The 21,047-nt window shown below is 30.5% G+C and overlaps 2 protein-coding genes across 2 annotated transcripts; both read left to right on the top strand.

Moving 5' to 3' along the window:
- Positions 1 to 10,732: 10,732 nt before the first annotated feature.
- LOC123205013 (probable disease resistance protein At5g63020) lies at positions 10,733 to 12,795 on the top strand. The gene is made up of 2 exons (XM_044621801.1): positions 10,733 to 11,890; positions 12,279 to 12,795. The coding sequence occupies exons 1-2, from the start codon at positions 10,957 to 10,959 to the stop codon at positions 12,788 to 12,790; spliced, it is 1,446 nt and encodes a 481-aa protein (XP_044477736.1). The 5' UTR covers positions 10,733 to 10,956; the 3' UTR covers positions 12,791 to 12,795.
- Positions 12,795 to 20,788, top strand: LOC123205012. Its single transcript, XM_044621800.1, has 7 exons — positions 12,795 to 14,197; positions 14,314 to 14,721; positions 16,649 to 17,122; positions 17,472 to 17,879; positions 18,307 to 19,125; positions 19,422 to 20,239; positions 20,670 to 20,788. Coding segments are annotated over exons 1-7 (4,260 nt in total). The 5' UTR covers positions 12,795 to 12,865; the 3' UTR covers positions 20,671 to 20,788.
- Positions 20,789 to 21,047: the final 259 nt, after the last annotated feature.

Below are 21,047 nucleotides of genomic sequence, written 5' to 3'. Positions count from 1 at the left end.
CCGAAAAATAAAAGGAAGAAAAGCAAATGGTTCCTTGATAGTGCTTGCTCAAGACACATGACCAGAGATATCTCACTTTTCTCGACAATAAGCAAGAAAGACGAAGGTCATGTCACCTTTCGAGACAATGCGAAGGGTAAAATTATTGGCATTGGAGATATTGGTAACAACTCTCATATTATCATTGAAAATGTTCTTTTGGTAGATAGTCTTAAGCATAATCTTCTTAGCATTAGTCAACTATGTGATAAAGGATTTAAAGTCATTTTTGAGCCAAATAGTTGCACTATAGAAAATATGAATGATGGAAAAACAAGTTGTGTAGGAAATAGAGATGGAAATGTTTACACTATAGATGTAGAAATTGCATCTCATGAAAATATATGTTTCTCCGCATTGCATGAAAATAGTTGGTTGTGGCATAGAAGATTAGGTCATGCTAGCATGGACTTGATTTCAAAAATCTCCAAGAAGGAGCTTGTAAAAGGTCTTCCGAAAATAGATTTTAGTAAAGATAAAATTTGTGATGCATGTCAATTTGGTAAACAAACAAAAAATTTTTTTAAAAATAAAACTCATATTTCTACATCTAGACCTTTACAACTTCTTCATATTGATCTTTTTGGTCCTTCAAAAACCGCAAGCCTAAGTGGAAAACATTATGCTTTTGTTATTGTTGATGATTTTTCAAGATTCACTTGGGTACTTTTTCTTGCATCAAAAGATGAAGCTCTCCATGCATTTTCAAAATTTGTCAAGAAAATACAAAAAGAAAAAGAAATGCATATTTCTTGCATAAGAAGTGATCATGGGGGAGAATTTGAAAATCATTTATTTGAAAACTTTTGTGATGAGCATGGTATTGAACATCAATTCTCTTGTCCTAGAACTCCCCAACAAAATGGTGTTGTTGAAAGAAAGAATAGGACAATTCAAGAGATGGCTAGAACCATGTTAAATGAAAAAACTTTACCTCAATATTTTTGGGTAGAAGCCGTAAACACCGCATGCTATGTTTTAAATCGTGTTTTAATAAGACCATCTTTAGATTTAACTCCATATGAACTTTGGAAAAACAAAAAACCAAATATTGGTTATTTTAAAGTTTTTGGATGTAAATGTTTTATCTTGAACACAAAAGAAAACTTAGGAAAATTTAATTCAAAATTGGACATTGGCATTTTTCTTGGATATTCATCATCTAGCAAGGCATATAGAGTGTTTAACAAAAGGACACTAGTAGTCGAGGAATCCATGCATGTTATTTTTGATGAATCTAATCCTTTAACTAGTGTGCAAGTTGATATTGATGATGATCAAGTTAAAAATGGAGACCAAACGAAAATTCATGATTCACCACATGACGATAAGGATGAAGCAAACCAAGAGCTAAAACACGAAGAAGATAAAGATAAAGATCTTCCTAAGGCTTGGAGGTATGCAAATGCTCATCCTAAAGAATTAATTATTGGTGAGAAAAATCAAGGTGTTAAAACTAGATCATCTTTTAATCTTTGTAATAATTTAGCATTTCTTTCACAATTTGAACCAAAAACATTTCATGATGCATTAAATGATGAATTTTGGATTTTAGCCATGCAAGAGGAACTAAATCAATTTGAAAGAAATAATGTTTGGGAACTAGTCCCTCGTCCAGACCATCAATCGATTATTGGCACAAAATGGGTTTTTAGAAACAAAATGGATGAGTCCGGAGTGGTTGTTAGAAATAAAGCTAGATTAGTGGCTCAAGGCTACAATCAAGAAGAGGGAATAGATTTTGAATAAACTTTTGCACCGGTAGCTAGGGTAGAATCCATTAGGATGCTTTTGGCATTTGCAAGTTCTAAAAATTTTATTTTATATCAAATGGATGTCAAAAGTGCTTTCTTGAATGAATTTATCATGGAAGAAGTTTATGTTGAACAACCTCCCGGGTTTGAAAGTCATGATTTCCCAAACCATGTTTTTAAACTTCAAAAAGCTCTTTATGGTTTAAAACAAGCACCTCGAGCATGGTATGAACGTTTGAGTAAATTCTTGCTTGAAAAAGACTTTTGCATTAGAAAAGTAGATACTACATTGTTTATTAAGAGAAAAGAAAATGATATTCTTTTAGTTCAAATTTATGTTGATGATATCATTTTTGGATCTACTAATGTCTCCTTGTGTGAAGAATTTTCTAACCTCATGAGCAAAGAATTTGAAATGAGCATGATGGGAGAACTCAAGTATTTTCTCGGACTTAATATCAAGCAAAACAAAGAGGGTATCTTCATCAACCAATCTTCATACATCAAGGACTTATTAAAGAAGTTTGGCATGGAAGGACTAAAAGCTTCAAGCACACCAATGAGTTCAACTATCAAGCTCACCAAAGATGAGAGTGGGCCAAATGTTGATGTTAAAATGTATAGAGGTATGATTGGCTCTCTTTTATATTTAACCGCTAGTAGACCCGATATTATGTTTAGTGTGTGCTTATGTGCTCGATTCCAATCATGTCCCAAGGAATCTCATTTAAAAGCCCTTAAAAGAATCTTCAAATATTTACATGGTACTAGATTTTTAGGGTTGTGGTATCCTAGAGAAACGTTTTTTGACCTAGTGAGTTATTCGGATGCCGACTTTGCCGGAAGCCAAGTCGATAGAAAAAGTACTAGTGGTACTTGTCATTTTCTAGGTCATGCATTAGTTTCATGGTTTTCAAGGAAACAAAACTCCGTAGCTTTATCAACCGCGGAAGCGGAATATATTGCCGCCGGTAGTTGTTGTGCTCAAGCCTTGTGGATGCAACAAACCCTTAGGGATTATGGAGTTAGCCTATCTAAAACTCCAATCTTGTGTGATAACACAAGTGCTATTAGCTTATCCAAACATCTCATTTAACACTCTCGAACCAAGCATATAGAAATTAGATATCATTTTATTCGAGACCATGTTCAAAAGGGTGATATTTGTCTTGACTTTGTATCCACCGAAAATCAACTTGCGGACATTTTTACAAAACCTCTTGGAGAAGAACGTTTTTACAAAATTAGAGGTGAACTTGGGATCATGGAATCACCACATTAGCATTTACACTTAAATATCATTGTGGTTGTGGTGTTTTGGTTGAATTGAAAGTGTCAAATATGCCTTGTGTATCATTTCATGTTTGACCGTATTTGATAGTTTCCTTGTACCAATTATTCTTGTATTGATTTTTGATGTGTTTGATTTAATTTTTCCTCATATTTAGCATCAAATTTCGTTGTATTTTATGTTATTGAGTCAAAATTGCATAGTTGGATCATTTTGGGTTGTTTATACTCAATATGGGACAACAAAGTGCATAAAATATACACCAGAATTTTGCAGAATTCGGTTGACGAATTGGAAAATTCAGTCGACCGTTTGCTACAGTGATTCTGCAATGTATAAGGGCAAAATGTTTCTCCACCTTTTTACATCATGTTTCTTCAATTTTTTTTTATCAAATTGGTTCCCAACATTTTTTCTACACTTTCTAAACAAAATTATCTTTCAAAAACATCATAGTTCACGTAAATTTTCAATAAAATCTCTAAAGTTTTAGACCATCAAAATTTGAATTTTGCTCCAATTCATCCAAAATTCGGTTTTTGTCTTAAAATACCTTTTTTTTTTGTTATTCTTTTTGGATTTCAACTATACCATTGGATTTCTCTCACCATTTTTAACTTGGGTGTGTATTCAAATTTCAAATGTGTGAATGTTCATTTACATTTTTGCCCTTGTACATACATTTGAAGCCATGGTGCATTTCATCTCTTTTTATTGCACTCAATATGGCATTTATACTTCTTCTCTATTTTCCATTTGAAAACTTACTCTTGTGCTTCATTTTATTTAAGTTGATACTTATGTGATTAGTTTGTGCATAGTTAAGCACTTGTTAGTTTATGTGATATATTCGTGTATTTTACATGAACTTACACTTTACATTGTCTAAGCATTAGTACTCTTACTTGGATGATTATGATTGTTTGAATTTTTTTTTATTGGTTTAGCCTTCATAATCATATCTTCTATGTATGTGTTAAAGTATTTTAGTCTTTCTTTGCCTTGTGGATATATATCTTGCTTATTTTCCTTTTTATAATGACAAAGGGGGAGAAGTTATACATGTTATATTCTATATTTGATTACGGATACATTTGATTATGATTATGGATGTGATATTTAATGTTTATGGATTTTCCACATGCTTTGATGTTTTATCTTGTTTGAATTGTTAATGCTCTTATTTTGATGCTCATACATATTTAGAGATTATCTTGCTGATTATTTTTGGGCCATCTTGGTGGGCATTTGCTTTTACATCATTTTGTCTCCTTGATTATGTCATTTTACACATTGTCTTATTCTTTTTGATAATGACAAAGGGGGAGAAAAGCTTGATTGATGATTGATACTTTCATTTCTTTGATATTGTGGATATTTTGATAAAAATATATGTTGTGGATAATTTGATGAGGATATATGCGATTGATGAGATTAATGTTGAACATATTATTATTTGCATATATTCAGGGGGAGGAAACTTGATTTTTTAAGGCGAACTCTTGCAAAATTTTTTTTAAAAATCAAGTGTTTCTTAACTTCAAGGAAATATATCCATTGATATATTTTATATAATTCCTTGAAGTGCATATGTGTTTGTCATCATCAAAAAGGGAGAGATTGTTGACTCAATGAGTCTTTATACTCTTATTTTGATGATAACAAACTAATATATCCCTAAATATATTGACTAATGATTTTACTTGAGTGTAAGTTTAGATTGCAAGGATTTATCTAATGCACTTGAAGGAGTTTCAAGATGGAAATGAAAGAGAAGAGTCAATTGAAGAATAATTGAAGATTTGAAGAAAAACTCAAGTGTTAGGTAGATATATTTGTAATTTAGAGCATTCGTTTTGATTAGAATATTTATTTGCATGAGATAGCTCACTTGAAAACTCATTTTCATATCTTTCACATTTTGGGTTAAAATGTCGTTTTTCAAACTTATTAGGTTAAGTCAATTCTTTCACCAAAGTTTATTAATTCTTTTAAAATGATGAAGTTTTGTGAACTACATTTTCATATCTTAAAGTTGGTTTTGAAAGAATTTTCAAAAATGGGTTAAATTGTCACTTTTCAAAGTTTTAGGGGTCAAATTGTGATTTTTGAAAATTTAGGGGGTAAAATGTAATAAAATTCGGTCGACTGAATTTGACCGATTGAATCAGCTTCCGAATTGTCCAGAAGCCATGAATTTTGGCTTCAGAAATTCGGTCAACCGAATTAAATTCGGTCGACCGAATTTTGGTTTAAATTTTTCTAACAGCTAGTGCCACGTAAGCTCCACGGAAGTGCCACGTCACATCCGGTTGACCGAATTCCATCCGATCGACCGAATTGTGCATTTTCTGGAAAACTAAAATGGCTATCTTTGTGCACAACGGTAACTTTCCTCATTTTCCCCTATATAAACCCAATGAATTTCGTTCGAAAAAAACTTTTGCCACCAAAAACTTTCATATATTTGAGAGCAAATTAGTTTTGAGCTATTTGACTTGCAAATTCTTCTCTCTAATCAAAACCCTTGCTCATACACTTTGTAATTTCATTTGTATTGGGTTGTACTAAGCTCTAACTTTCATATACACTGTTGAGAGAGGTTATATTTCAATTTCATACTAAAATTCGTGCTACAAAAGAGTGAGGTTCACTCTTGGAGAGATTACAAAATTTCTTGTGAGAGAAATTGAATATTACCATTTGTAAAGGTTAATAGCACCTTGGAAGCTATTTTGGTTGTGAAGAAAAGCTTGGTTGAGGTTTTGGTCAACCAAGGATTAGTGGAATACTCCAAGGGAGAAAGCTTGGAGGAGTGGACGTAGGCCGGGTTGAGCCGAACCACTATACATTGCGTGTTTGTTTTTCTCTTCCCTTAAACTCATACTTTATGTTATGCTATTTTGATTGTGTTGGTTATTTGAAATATTTTTAGTTATTCTCACAAATTGGATTAAGAATAGGCAATATTATTTGATTTGAATAAATTGTTCGAATTCTATAGTTAGGTAAAGATTGTTTTAAATTCCCTAATTCACCCCCCCTCTTAGGCCATTTGATCCTTCAATTATATTAACAAGATCTAAATCATTAATAAATTTAATTTTTATGGATGTTTAATATAGATTCACCTAATATATAGTCTACGAGTATACAACTAATGACATTTACAATCACATATATTGTTTTGTGGTTTACTTTGCATTATTTTTTAATTGTCAAATCTTAGTTCACTTATAGTGGTATGATTAAGATTTTCTATTATAATTATCTTTAGATCAAAAATTATTTCATCAATGACCTTACTCATACCCATGATAACTACTACTAGTAGTTGTGTTCATTTCAGGGAACGATGTAATGTTTGTGGGCTAGTTTGATAGTTCTTCATTAACGCAAAAATATTAATTTATAATTTTTTCCCAAAATTGGTAGTACTAGAGCATATTAAAAAAAGAGCAATGTTATTTGTACCTATTTTTTGTACATAATTCATATACACAAAGATATGTCATCATGTAATTAGGTGATTTTAAAACATATGTCATCATATGATAAAAAAAATCCAATCACATGATGCCACCTCATCTGTGTATACAAATTGTATACCAAAAATAAATACACATAGTTTTATTGTTAAAAAAATGAAGGGTGGAAAATATTTTCCCTTCCACATTATCTCAATCAAGGAAAATTTCTGAAAATTGCATAATTGTACTAAATTAAAAAGCCACTGCGAGTATTATTGAATTTGCTATTCAAATTTTATTTGTCAAATTTCTTCACGAATTTAATAGATATATTATTATATTTAAATATTCGACTTACAATCTTTGGGGATGTGATGCCAGAAAAATAGTAGTCTTGGATTTATTTTTATTGGGTATTTTATTTAATCACTTTCTCAAGACTCATAAATTCTAGGCAGAGAATAGTGTAAAAACTCATTAATATTATCCATCTAATTTTAGAAATTTCAAGTTCAAATATTGTCATATTCACAAAACTTCTGGTTTTGTAGAAAATATATTAGAATTAATCTTTAAAAATTTATGTTCAAATCTCATCTCATATTTACAAAACAACTAGTTTTGTAGAAGATATATTAGGATTAATTTTTGAAACTTTAGGTTAAGATATTATTTCATATTTACCAAACTTATGAGTTTGTAATTAATATTCAAAATATTATAGTATGTAAAACTTTAATTATGATTGCATTTCTAACTTCGAGTTCATATTTTTTACAATTTATGTAAACTTCAAGTTATAAATGTAATATAGTTAATAAAAAAATAAATATTTTGATGAAATTTGAGACTTTAAACCTATATATATTCTCATAATTTTATAAAATTTAGGTTAAAAATCAAATACTATTGTTATAATATAAATAAATTTTTAATGATATTTACTATTTCAAATCCATATTCATAATTTTGTAACTTTTGGTTACAAAATAATAGTCAAATTTTCCTGCAAGACAATGAATGTTTCCTCCAAAGTCAATTTTCCAAGATTCTTAGCCCACCTTGTTTAAATGTGTTCACATTCAATTATCCACCCTTATATTTATTGCTTTCCTATTTGGTGAAAAATCATCTTATACGAAGCGGTTGGAAAGTGGGTCGTGGAAATTATTTCCAACGACCATGAATAGGTGGGTGGTGGAGCTTCTTTACACATAGACAAATTTTCCTGCAAGGAAATAAATTCTTCCTTCAAAGTCAATTGTCTGAGATTCTTGACCCACCTTGTTTTGTGTTCACATTCAATTACCCACCCTTACATTTATTGCTAAACCATCTTATATGTAATAATTAGAAAGTGGGATGTGAAAAATATTTCTACCATCATGAATTAGAGTAGATATGAATCAAATTGAATTTAAACATTCTCTAATTTAAGTTTAATTCAAAATAAAAATAATTTAATTTGAGTTTATCAAGTCAACATTAAAGGTAGTTTGAATTTGATTCAATTTTGATTTAAATTTATAATTTAAATTTATGACTTGAATATGTATGTAGCTCTTATTCATGATTCAAATTCATTACTTATTCACAAAATGATAGTATTTAATATATTTGAATTAAGTCATAAGTCAAATTCAAACTGAATTGAGTCAGATTTTTAACTTACGAGTCAAACTATATCTATCTCAAATTTGGTTTAGTTTAAAAAACGAATTGAACTTTTTTACTTAAACTCGATTTAAATTCAAACTAAATGAATTTTAACTAAATTAAGTTAATTTTTAAGTATGGACCAACTTGATTCATGTCCAACACTAAAGTTAAAAGAAACCCTTACTCCTAAATTGAACCGTTGAAATATTTTATGATGAATTTCTTTACATTACTGTTATTACTATAGATTTAGTGATATTATAATGTCTCCGGAGTATTCATGTTAACATGTCTGCAGCCTCAAACAAATTTTCATCCATTTTTTTTGGTAATTTTATTTATTTATTAATTTATTTTATTTTTACTGAATTGGAGGTGTTGTCGGTGTGTTGGAACTCGGCTGTTTTAACAACGGCGTGGAGTAGAGCTAAGGGATGATGCGGCGTATTTTAGCAGGGAGTGGGCGCTAGTTAACGAAGTTTTTGTGGATGAGTGAAAAGAGGCGTGACAATCACGCCGGACACTGAAGCGTGGAGCCAACGACTGTGAGTTAAAGTGATAAGACATGCAGTCTGCAGCACAATAATTTAGAGTGAGAAATAGCTATCTAGGTCCACCAATTTAGAACAATAATTTAGAATGAGAAAGAGCTATCTAGAGCCAATTTAGATTTGGAAGTTTAATTACGAAAAACAAAATTAATTTTTAAAATTAAAAATAAAATAAAAATATTTTATTATTTGAAATTATTATTAATTAAATAATAATTTTATTTTTAGAATTATTATTTTTAATAATTTATTAATAAAATTTAGATTTTTAATAATCACTGATGAAAATTTAGGTTTTTTTGGCCTCTGAATTATTGTCTTGACACAGGCTGTATCGCTTTCAGAATCTAGCTGAAATCGTACATTTTTTTTGTGATTACTTTAATTTTGTTTTTGCTCATTGTCGTCTTACCCAATTTTAAATATAAATTGGTGGACCTAGGTAGCTATTTCTCATTCTAAATTATTTCACTGCAGACTGCATCTCTTTCATAATCTAGTTTTAATCATGAAATTATTTTTCAAAGTTACTTTATTTTTGATTTTTTCATAGTTGTCCTCCTCAACTTTAATGTAAAATTGAAGCGAATTAAAAATATTATGTTTATGTATTTAAATTGATAAATAAATAAATATTTAATATTTATTAATTTATAATTAAATATTATTTTATTTTTAATTTAAAATTATTAATTATTTTAAAATAATGATTATTTATCTGATTTAAAAAAATAATTAGATTAAAAAATTATTATTTTATAAAAAAAATATAATTTTATAAATTATTATTTATATAAAATATTTTATGATGATGAGATACTTTTTTTATTTTATTTTTAACTTATATTTTTTTATATATTTCTAAAAATTTATTCAGTATAATTTAAAATAATCAAATTATTTAAAAATAATTAAATTTTTTAAAAATATTTTAAATTTTGATCAAATTTAATTTTGTTAATTTTGTTTGATTTATTAAATTTAATCAAACTAATAAATAAATTTTCTTTTAATACTAATTAGCTTGAATTTAAAATTAATTTTTAATTTGATCCGATTTCTTGAACCGTGGTTATTAACATTGTTGCTAAAACTGTAGGGAGTTTACCTGAGGAAGAATGGTACAAGAAGACGCTGGAATTATGAAGGAATTGATAAAGAAAAAGATATTAAGGTTATTTGGACATAGATAGGTTTGTCTCACTCTAAATTATTGTCATGCTTCTCCTCCAGAATCTAATTGTACTCTACCAACATATACAATTAAATTATGCACAACTAATTTGTCTATTAATAATTATATAATTAAATAATTTAATATTAAAATAAAATAATATTTAATTATATAATAATATAATATAATTAATACATAAATTCACACTTATTTTTCATATATATTTTTTTATTTGTATACAGAAAAAGTGAGCATCTTAGAAAATTTGCTTACCACAATTATTGATCATATAATACAAGAGTACCACTTTAATTGATTATTAAAGAAATTGGACAAGCCCATTTTTTCTTTTTAATTGTGGAATTAACTTCTTCATCTTTTTTCTTTTCATAATGTTTATGATAATAGTTTAATGCCTTCAATGTTTTGTTTTTTAAGTTAAGTGGATTAAATTTTTGATATTTACCAACTCTTTTTTCCTTTTGAAAAAGAAAAATTGAAGCAATAATACATTCCAATATTAAATATTTGATCTATAGTATTATCAATCATAAATTTAAAAATCTCTATGACTAAAATCTATAATCACTGCACTGCCATGGTGAATAATGCATGTTCAAGTTTCCCCCTTTGCTATAAAGTATGTTAAAGACTTACATAAATTAATTAGAAATTAGGATGTGGAAATTATTTCCTGCTATCAGGAAGAAAAGTAAAATTTACTCCTAAATTGAATTTCTTTTCATAACTGTAAATATTATAGATTATAATGTCTGCTGAATAATGCATAAAGTTGTTGGCATGTTGCTTTCTTTGTGTCTTCTTGTTGACTAACCAAACATTTTAGTCTTTCATCTTTATCTCATTTAGAAGAATAATTTAATTAAAATCGCCAATCAATACTACATACAAATGTCCTGTATCTCTTTGACCCTGTCGTTTTGATCTGTGAGTTCCTTTTTCTTTCCGTTTTTTCCTTCTACTCTGTCTGATACCAAATCTTTCTTTGTGCTTGAGAATGGAAGAAGCTGCTGGGAATGCTGTTATAGAAGTTGGAAAGTGCTTAAGTGCTCCGATTGGCCGTCAGTTTATGTACTTGTACAACTACAAAACCAACTTTCACAATCTTGAAAAAGAAGCTGCAAGGCTGGAAGATGCAAGAGATGAGGTGGAGGCTGAGGTTGTTGCTGCTAAAAATGATGTGAAAGAGATCAGACGGGCTGTTAAGAACTGGCAGAGTGGTGTGGATTCCATCATCGAAGAAACAAAGAAGCTGATTCAAGAGAAATCAAACAGCAGTTGTTTCAACTTGATCACTTACTACAAAAATGGCAGGAAAGCATGGAAAAAGCTGAACGCTATAACTGAACTTCTTCAGGAAAAAGTAACATTTGCTGAGGTTTCTCTTCCTACCACTCACGAAGTCATTCGGCTCACTAACAAAGATTATGAGGAATTTGAATCAAGAAGGTCAGTTTTCAACGATGTGCTGAAGTCATTAGATGATCCTGAGGTTGGAATTATTGGGGTTTATGGAATGGGTGGAATTGGTAAAACCACACTGGTCAAAGAAGTTGGTCATCAAGCCAAGAAAAACAAGAAGTTGGATGAGGTGGTTTTCGTAGAGGTATCTGATAAACCAGATACTCAAAAGATTCAAGATGAACTTGCGACTCAGTTAGGCGTGAAATTTGATACGGACGCTGAACGAGTGAGCAAGTTGAATGCGAGACTGAAGAATGGTAAAAAAGTGCTTGTAATTTTAGACAATATATGGGAACGATTAGATTTGGAGGCTCTCGGTATTCCTTGTGGAGATGACCGTGGGGAATGTAAATTATTGCTGACAGCAAGATATCGTAATGTATTATGGAGTATGGATTGTAAGAAAGATTTCTCGATGGGTGTCTTAAAGGAAGAAGAAGCTTGGAGATTGTTTAAGAAGATGGCAGGTAATCAGAGAATTGTTTCATATTATAGTCTTTTCTTCTGCATATCTATGAAAAATATTTATATTCATTTAGATGAATTTCTATTTACGTGAAATAATAAAAAGCAAATTTACTCTGAGAAATTAAAAAATAATTGTAATAATTGTGCTAATTAAACTTCAAACTTCAATTTCTCTTGTTATATATCAGTTTTAAAAATAAATTTTAAGAATTGAATACGAATTTCGTGTGCTAGTAAATTAATTAAACATCTCTTTTTTAGTTCTTAAGATGTTCAATATATACTTCATAAAATTCCGATGTTCAAATGGGATCCATTTTATTATATTTGAAGCATATAGAATACATATCTCTGTCTCTTGATCTACAATCTAGGGTCTCCTTGCAGGTGATATTGTTGATCAAACAAATAAGCTGGGTTCTCTGCCGAATGAAGTATGCAATGAATGTCATGGTTTGCCAGTTGTCATTACTGCCATAGCGAGAGCATTAAGTCACAGGAGACATGTCCCTGAATGGGAAGATGCCCTGCTAGAACTAAGAAAGCCTTTTCCAACAAAGTTTGCAGGTAAGCTAGAAAAAGAATATTTAAGGATTGCGTTGAGTTACAATTATCTAAAAGGCAACGAGCTCAAGAAAACTTTGCTAATTTGTAGCCTAATGAAAAATAATACTACCATTTCAGACTTGCTCAAACTCATTACGGGTTTAGATATATTAGAAAGAGGTAACCTTTCTATGAAACAAGCACGAAATAGGCTGGCAAGTCTTGTCTATGAACTCAAGGATTCTTGTTTGTTGCTTGATGGTTCAACCAGTGAACAGTTTTCCATGCATGATGTTGTTCGTTCAGTTGTCATAATAATTGCATATAAAGATCATGATGTATTTACAGAGTGAAATGACATTAAGAGGGAATTGTCAAATGAAGAACAATTGAAAAAATGCACTGTAATCTCACTAGCTGATTGTCATATGATTAGTGAGATTGGTGCTCAAGGTTTGGATTGTCCAAAACTTGAATTTTTCAATACAAGGATGAAAGGTTCTTCTGAAATCCCTGAAGATTTTTTTGTGGGGATGGAAAACCTCAAGGTTCTAAGTTTCTTTCACCTAGATGAATTGTCCTTGCCAACATCTCTTGGTCTCCTCACAAATCTTCAAACGTTATGTTTGGATTATGGCACATTTTCAGATATAACATTCATTGGAGAGTTGAGAAAACTAAAGATTCTTAGCTTGCGACATTGTAAGATTGAACAGTTGGCTGAAGAAATAAGTAAATTGACTCAATTGAGGTTATTAGATTTAAGTAATTGTTGGAAACTGAAAGTTATAGTACCGAATGTTATATCAAGCTTATCTCAATTGGAAGAATTGTATATGAGCGGATGCTCTATTTTGTGGAAGGTTGAAATACTTGAGAAGTTGAGGCATTTATCCAAATTGACAACTTTGGAAATAGATATTTCAGATGATCAAATTTTACCAAAAGACTTCTTCTCCAAAAAGTTGGAAAGGTACAAAATATCAATTGGAAATGCGGCTACTAAGTTTGGTGGGTCCTCCATACATCTTGGTGATGGGAAGTTCATGAATGTTGAAAGTTGTTGGTTTAATAAGCCTACTTTAACAACACTGAAACTGAATCTTAATTCTTTCATTTGGCACGGGGAATTGCAGTTGTTACTGAATGTTGAATTCTTATGCTTAGAGAAATTGCAGGGTATGAAGAATGATCTCTCTGAATTAGACAAGAAGGGTTTTTCTCAATTAAAATATCTTCATGTCCATAATAATCCCAACATCTTATGCATTGTTGACTCAACAAAGTGCAAATCTCATGATGCCTTTCCACACTTGGAGTCTTTGGTTTTTTTCAACTTGACGAACTTGGAAAAGATATGTTATGGTCTACCCTCAACAAAGTCTTTCTTCCACCTCAAATTTATAGAAGTGAAAAGTTGTGATAAGTTGGAAAATATCTTCTCATTCTCCAATGCTAGCAAAAGCCTTCCACAACTTCAATTAATTAAGGTGGAAGATTGCAAGAATTTGACTGAGATTTTTGCTGTTGAAAGTAAAAATAAAGCAAACAAGAATGAGGTAATTGATAAGATTGAATTTTGTCAATTACGCTTCTTGACTTTGATTAATCTTCCAAGGATTGCGAGCTTCTACTCAAATGCAAATACAGTTTCAACATCGCAAAAGACACAGAAAGAATTGACAATTAATTTGGAGTCCAGTGATATCAATTCGGAGGATGAGAAAATTGATACTGTCATACCATTTTTTAACCAAAAGGTTTGATTTATGATAGTCTTATCCTAATTTACTATATTTCTATATTTGAATATCTCTAAATGGACTTTATTTTAAGTTTTATGCCTTCTTTTTTAATGGCATTAAATTTTGGACAGGTTGTTTTTCCTTGTTTGGAAGAATTAACGCTTGGAGCAAGTAATTCTAAGAAGATTTGGGACAACAAACTTCCAACAACCTCTTATTGCTATCAGAATTTGAAAAAATTGATTGTGGATGGCTATCAAAAACTAAAATTTGTATTTCCATCATCTATAATCAAAAGCTTTGAGCAGCTTCAACACCTTGAGATAAGTTGTTGCAAGGAATTAAAGGAGATTATTGTCAGAGAAGAAACAGAGGGTACTACTACATTTATCTTTCCAAGGGTAACTTTTCTGAAATTCAAAGAATTGCCAGAGCTTACAACTTTATACAATGGAAAATACAACTTAAATTGGCCAATGTTAAAGGAGTTGGAGATGCGTGATTGTAGCAAAGTAGACATATTTACTTCAGAAAATAAGGTACGAGTCTTTTTTCTTTTTTGTTATAGAGTTTATTGAGACAACATCTTGATATCCATGTGTGTATTTACCGAACTACTATTTAAATAAAATTTTTTAAAAAATAAAAATTTTATCTTACTTTTTTCCTAATTTAAAATTTTAATAATTTTCTTCACTCAAAAATTTAAAAAATTACCTTTTTCCCCCTTAAAATACATTATTTGTAATGGGGTTTGTCCTCTCATCAAATTGCTAATTTAACTTATTATTTTTTGTTTTCAAGTTTGAACATTAATGGTCCTCTTTATTGAATTTTTTATTGATTAATTTCCTAAAGCATTAAGCAAATGAAGCAGATGGCACCAAAAACCAATCTTTCAACAACTTAACAGAACAAATTATGAAACCAACCAAAATGAAGTAATTCATACCAATAACACACAATCTCCCCAAATCACAAGAAGGACGTGTTCTTCCATTGAATGATATATCAGTAAAATCATTAGAAAAATCAAAATCAACAAGAATATGAATTAGAAAATTGAGAGAACGAAAACTAAATAGGGTTACGAACAGTGGCCTTTTGTCAAACACCTACTGGGCACCAACTAGTATGGACCCAAAAAATCACTAGGGCAACTTCCAAATCACAACAAACTCCACAATGCAAATTCCCAACTTCAATAATTAATTCACAACACCAAAATTAACACAATTAAAGCCTTAAGTTAAACCAAATTAGTCACCACAATAAGGAAAGGAAACCCAATTGCACAGAGGGAAGATGTTGACGTGACGGGATGAATAGACCAGTGGTGGATGATTGACGGTGGCGGGCGGTGATGATGGAGGAGGGCTGGAGCGCCGGCAGTGGCGGATGATGAGGTGGCAGTGGCTTGAGGCGAAATCTGGTTTCAAAAATATGCAAAGACAGTGGAAACTTTAAGATGAAAAGCTTGAAAACGGTGGTGAAGGGCGGCAAAGAGATGGACTGAACAGGATCGCCGGTGGCTGGCGGCGGGCGTCCAGAACCTGACAGGAGTGGCCGGCGGATGGATTCCGGTGCTACCAAGTCGAGAAAATTTTTTTAATATTTTTATTTAAACAGCTGTTATGCTTAAATACTAACATAGAAATTTAATAGAATTTAGGTTTTTAAAATTTTACAAATAAAAGTTTAAGAATTCATTAAATATTGGGTGGAAACAAGTTTTTTGGTTTTTTTTTAAATCAAAAAACTTATTTCCACACAAAGTTTAGTATAAATTCAAATTCATATTCACTAATTTTTTAAAACTTAAATAATTATTTGTATATTAAATTTTATTATTATTATTAGGATAAAATTATTATTTAATAAAAATATTTAAAAAAATTATAAATTCATCATTTTTTTTATATTTAAAAATTAACAATTTTTCCTATCTTTTGCATTTCCTCTTGGGTTTAAAAATGGTTTGAAATTAGAATTTTAGTACATGGACAGGTACTATAAATTTTGCATATGTTTGTTAGATAGGGAGAAAGATACCTAAGAATATATTTATAAGCGTTGTGGCAAGAGAGAGTTTTATAACATTAATATAACATTTAGTATGGCATGTCATAATATATAAATGAATGAAATACAGCTTTTGTTTCTCTACTTAATCTAAGAAAACATTGAAATAACATTAAATTCTGGGCAGGATGTTTTCTCTAGTTTGGAAGCCTTAAAGCTTGGAGTAATTAATTCTGAGAAGATTTCAGACAACAATTAATTCTGAGAGTTTTATAACATTATATATCTAAGAGAGATATATAATACCTAGTCCAAGAAAATTAAAATCTATTAGATAAACTATTTGAATTTCTTTTTGAAAATGAATAAAATAAAAAACTTGGTATTTCTAAGATTCTTGAATGTTTTTACTAATATTTTACAACAAAAAAAATCTGAGTGCAGGTTGTTGTCCCCAATTTGGAGGTCTTAAAACTACGTTCATCCAATTGTGAAATACTCTGGGATAGTCAACTTGTGGCAACTTCTTCTTGCTATCAAAACTTGACAAGCTTGATCCTGAATGGTTGTGGAAAACTCCAATATGTATTTTTATCATCCATGGTGAAAAGCTTTGAGCGGCTTGAACACATTGAGATACGCAATTGTAGTGTTTTGAAGGAGATTATTTCAAAAGGAGTGGAAGCAAACAAGACATTTGTATTTCCACGAGTAACCTCTCTAAAATTGGAGAATTTGCCCGAACTTGCAACTTTCTATCCTGGAGTACACACTTCTAAATGGCCAGTGTTAAAGGAGTTGGAGTTGTGTAATTGTGACAAAATAAAAATATTCACTTCAGAATATATGAGCTTCCATGATAATAATGAGGGTCAACATGATATTTGGGAGAAACAATCCCTCTTCTTGGCCGAAAATGTAAGTGCTTTTCATTTTTACTTTTACTTTTCAAAAAATAAAAGTAACATGAAAAATATTTACTTGTGCATTGATTCAAAATATTTTCATATTCTATTTCTGCTTAAATAAAATACAATATTTTTGTGTCAAATTGTTTGAGAACTTCAACTTTAGCTTTATTTGGAGTCCAGTGATTTCAATTCGGAGGATGAGAAAATTGATACTGTCATACCATTTTTTAACCAAAAGGTTTAATTTATGATAGTCTTATCCTAATTTACTATATTTTTAGATTTGAATATCTCTAAATGGACATCATTTTAGGTTTTATGCTTTTTTTTTTTTAATGGCATTAAATTTTGGGCAGGCTGTTTTTCCTTGTTTGGAAGAATTAAAGCTTCGAGCAACTAATTTTGAGAAGATTTGGGACAACAAACTTCCAACAACCTCTTGTCGCTATCAGAATTTGAAAAAATTGATTGTGGATGGCTGTCAAAAACTAAAATTTGTATTTCCATCATCTATAATCAAAAGCTTTGAGCAGCTTCAACACCTTGAGATAAGTTTTTGCAAGGAATTAAAGGAGATTGTTGCCAAAGAAGAAATAGAGGGTATTACTACATTTATCTTTCCAAGGTTAGCGTTTTTGAAACTGGAAAAATTGCCAAAGCTTACAACTTTACACCATGGAAAATACAACTCAAATTGGCCAATGTTAAAGGAGTTGGAGATACGTGATTGTAGCAAACTAGACATATTTACTTCAGAATATGAGGTACGAGTTTTTTTTGTTATAGACTTTGTTGAGATGATATCTTGATATCCACGTGCATCTTTGCCTAACCGTCATTTAAATAAAATTTTTTAAAAAATAAAAAATTTATCATATTTTTTACTTAATTTAAAATTTTAATAATTTTCTTCTCTCAAAAATTTAAAAAATTACCTTTTTCCCCTTAAAATACATTATGTGTAACGGGGTTTGTCCTCTGATCAAATTGCTAATTTAACTTATTATTTTTTGTTTTCAAGTTTGAACATTAATTGCCAATGTTGTTTGCTTTTAAGTACGGGTCACTTTACCTGTGCATTGATTCAAAATATTTTCATATTCCATTTCTGCTTAAATAAAATACAATATTTTTGTGTCAAATTGTTTGAGAACTTCAACTTTAGCTTTATTTTGTCTAATTTGTTTGCAGATTAACCTCAATTTGGAGAAATTAACCCTAAGCAGAGTGGATGACATGATAACATTGCTGCATCAGTTTCCAGAAAACTTTTGTAGATGTACAATTGAGATCGAACAGGATAAATCTGCCAATATTTCGGTTGGCATCCTTCAGAGATCGGTTAAGCTGGAAAAACTCATTCTCAGTGACTGCTCATATGAGGAGATATTTGCATGTGGAGAGGATGAGAAACATACACAGACATTGATACGCATAAAAAGTTTGGAGTTGAGTAATCTTTATGATGCGAAGTACCTTTGGGGAAAAAGCTCCAAACTAGACTCTCTTCTTCAAAATCTTGAAGTTCTAGAAGTAAGATATTGTTATAGAATGATAAATGTTCTGCCATCCTCAGCATCTTTTGAGAATCTAACAGTTTTGAATGTACATTCGTGTGATGGATTGATGAACTTACTCACACCTTCAATAGCAAAAAATTTGGTGCAGTTGAGAGAAATGAAAATTGAATTTTGCAAAATGATGACAGAAATAGTATCAAATAAGACAGAAGATGTAGCAGCAGAAGATGAAATTGTTTTTGGCAAACTGAAGTTGTTGTCACTTGAATTCTTGGATAGTCTCACATGCTTCTGCTCTGGGAATTTTGCGTTGAAATTCCCGTCTTTGGAAGAATTGGTTGTGGTTGGTTGTCCTAAGATGAAGACTTTCTCTGCAGGAAACTTAAACACACCAAGTTTACAGAAAGTTCAACAACATTGGCGGGATAAAGGCAAATGGAGTTGGAATGGTCACCTAAATACAACCATACAGCAACTGTATGAAAAAGAGGTATGCATTTAATTTAAGATTGTTTTTCTTTGAATTCTTGGCGTACAAATTAATTAAATTTTTTTTTTTATAGAAAAAATATTAAGTTACAAAATTTTAATTTTACACACACTAAAAATAGATTCTCTTTTATATTCAACATACAAATTAAAGCTAAATAATTCAACTGATATTAGGATGACATATTAGTTGTCTAAATTCAAAATTTTTTCTCCTTACTTTTTGTTAAAAAAGGTAATGCTAGAAATGTTGGAAAAAACATTAACTTTTTTATAATTTATTTGATCAATCATCAGGTTAACTCTAAGTCAATGGAATTGACACTAAGTGGAAAAGACGTCACACTTTTATGGCAAGACCAGCTTCCAGAACATCAGTTTTCCAAAGTGAAAATTCTTGAGATCATTAAAGATGAATCATCTAACATTCCAATTGGAATCCTTCAAAGATTTAACAATCTCAAAAAACTTGTACTAATATCGAGTTCATATGAAGAGATATTCTCATGTGAAAAAGATGAGAAACATGTAAGCATGCTTGCACAAATAAAGGAACTAGAGCTATGGGGGCTTTTCAATTTGGAGTACACGTGGAAAGAAAAATCTCATCTGGGCTCAATTCTTCAAAATCTTGAAATGTTAGATGTAAATTTTTGCCACAATTTGATTAGTATAGTGCCGTCTTCAGCAATTTTTGAAAATCTCATTACTCTAGAAGTATGGTATTGTGATGGATTGATAAACTTAGTATCATCTTCAACAGCCAAAAGTTTGGTGCGACTCGAACAAATGATATTGTCACAATGTAAAATGATGGCAGAAGTAGTATCAAGTGAGGGGGGTACAAAAACCGAGGAAATTGTTTTTGACAAATTAAAGCTGTTGGCATTTGATAATTTAAAAAATCTCACAAGCTTCTGTGCTGGTAATTATGTCTTCAAATTTCCAGCTTTGGAAGAATTGATAGTTTGTGAATGCCACAATATGAAGACTTTCTTTGAAGGAGTCATAAGTGTACCAAGTTTACGAAGAGTAAAACAAGAAGAGGATGACGACTTAGGATGCTGGGAGGGTGACCTTAATACTACTATTCAATTTCTACACAGCAAAAAGTGGTACATATTCATTTAACAGTTACTTATCTTTGTGTTATCTCATTCCCCTTACTTCTAACCATTGTTTCTTAAGGATAAGATCTTGCGTCCTCATGACCTTATTATTAATTTTCCTTTATATTAACATTATCTTGGAAGTAGTCAATAACTCTGTAGACAAAAGATACAAAAAAAATTATTGAATTTAATAGTAGCCTGAAGGTCATTCGAGGCAACCTGCAACCTGCAACCTTGATATACATATATATATATATATACACTAATACTAGTACAACCATAAAACATCATGATTATGGACACGTATTTTTGTTTTTTTATCATCACATTTTTTTCTCTTTACCAAACTATAGATCATCATTTTAAAATGTAAAATGACATTTCCCTGCACTTCGTTTGTTCACTATCATTGTGTTGTGCTATATTTTTACAGAATATTCGGAGTTCTGGAAGGATACAGAGCAAACTTCAATGAAATCTCTGGAATAGAGCTCTTTTGTTTGTGGTTTGTGAGGCATTATTGCGGCCCAAGTTTCCTGTGTTGAGGTCAGAGACGGGAGGCCTTTTGTTTCCATCTTTATTGTTCTGCTTCTGCTTTTTCGTTTTGCCTATTGTGGTTCTTGCATTTATAATGTAATATGAATTATTTGTCTACATGAATGAATGTCTATATTTAATGAATTTTTGGTGTATGATGATTCTATTTGGTGATATTGTCTTTGTCATAGTTGTTAACAACAGACTAGATGTAAACTTCAACTTGTTTCATAAAACCTTTCCCTATTGCAAGCTCAGATTTAGAAGGGTGTGG

The sequence above is a fragment of the Mangifera indica genome, unplaced genomic scaffold (genome assembly GCF_011075055.1).
Source record: "Mangifera indica cultivar Alphonso unplaced genomic scaffold, CATAS_Mindica_2.1 Un_0001, whole genome shotgun sequence".
Lineage (NCBI taxonomy): Eukaryota > Viridiplantae > Streptophyta > Magnoliopsida > Sapindales > Anacardiaceae > Mangifera > Mangifera indica.
Note: the sequence above shows the minus strand (reverse complement) of the source record. Positions and strands in the feature narration are given on the sequence as shown.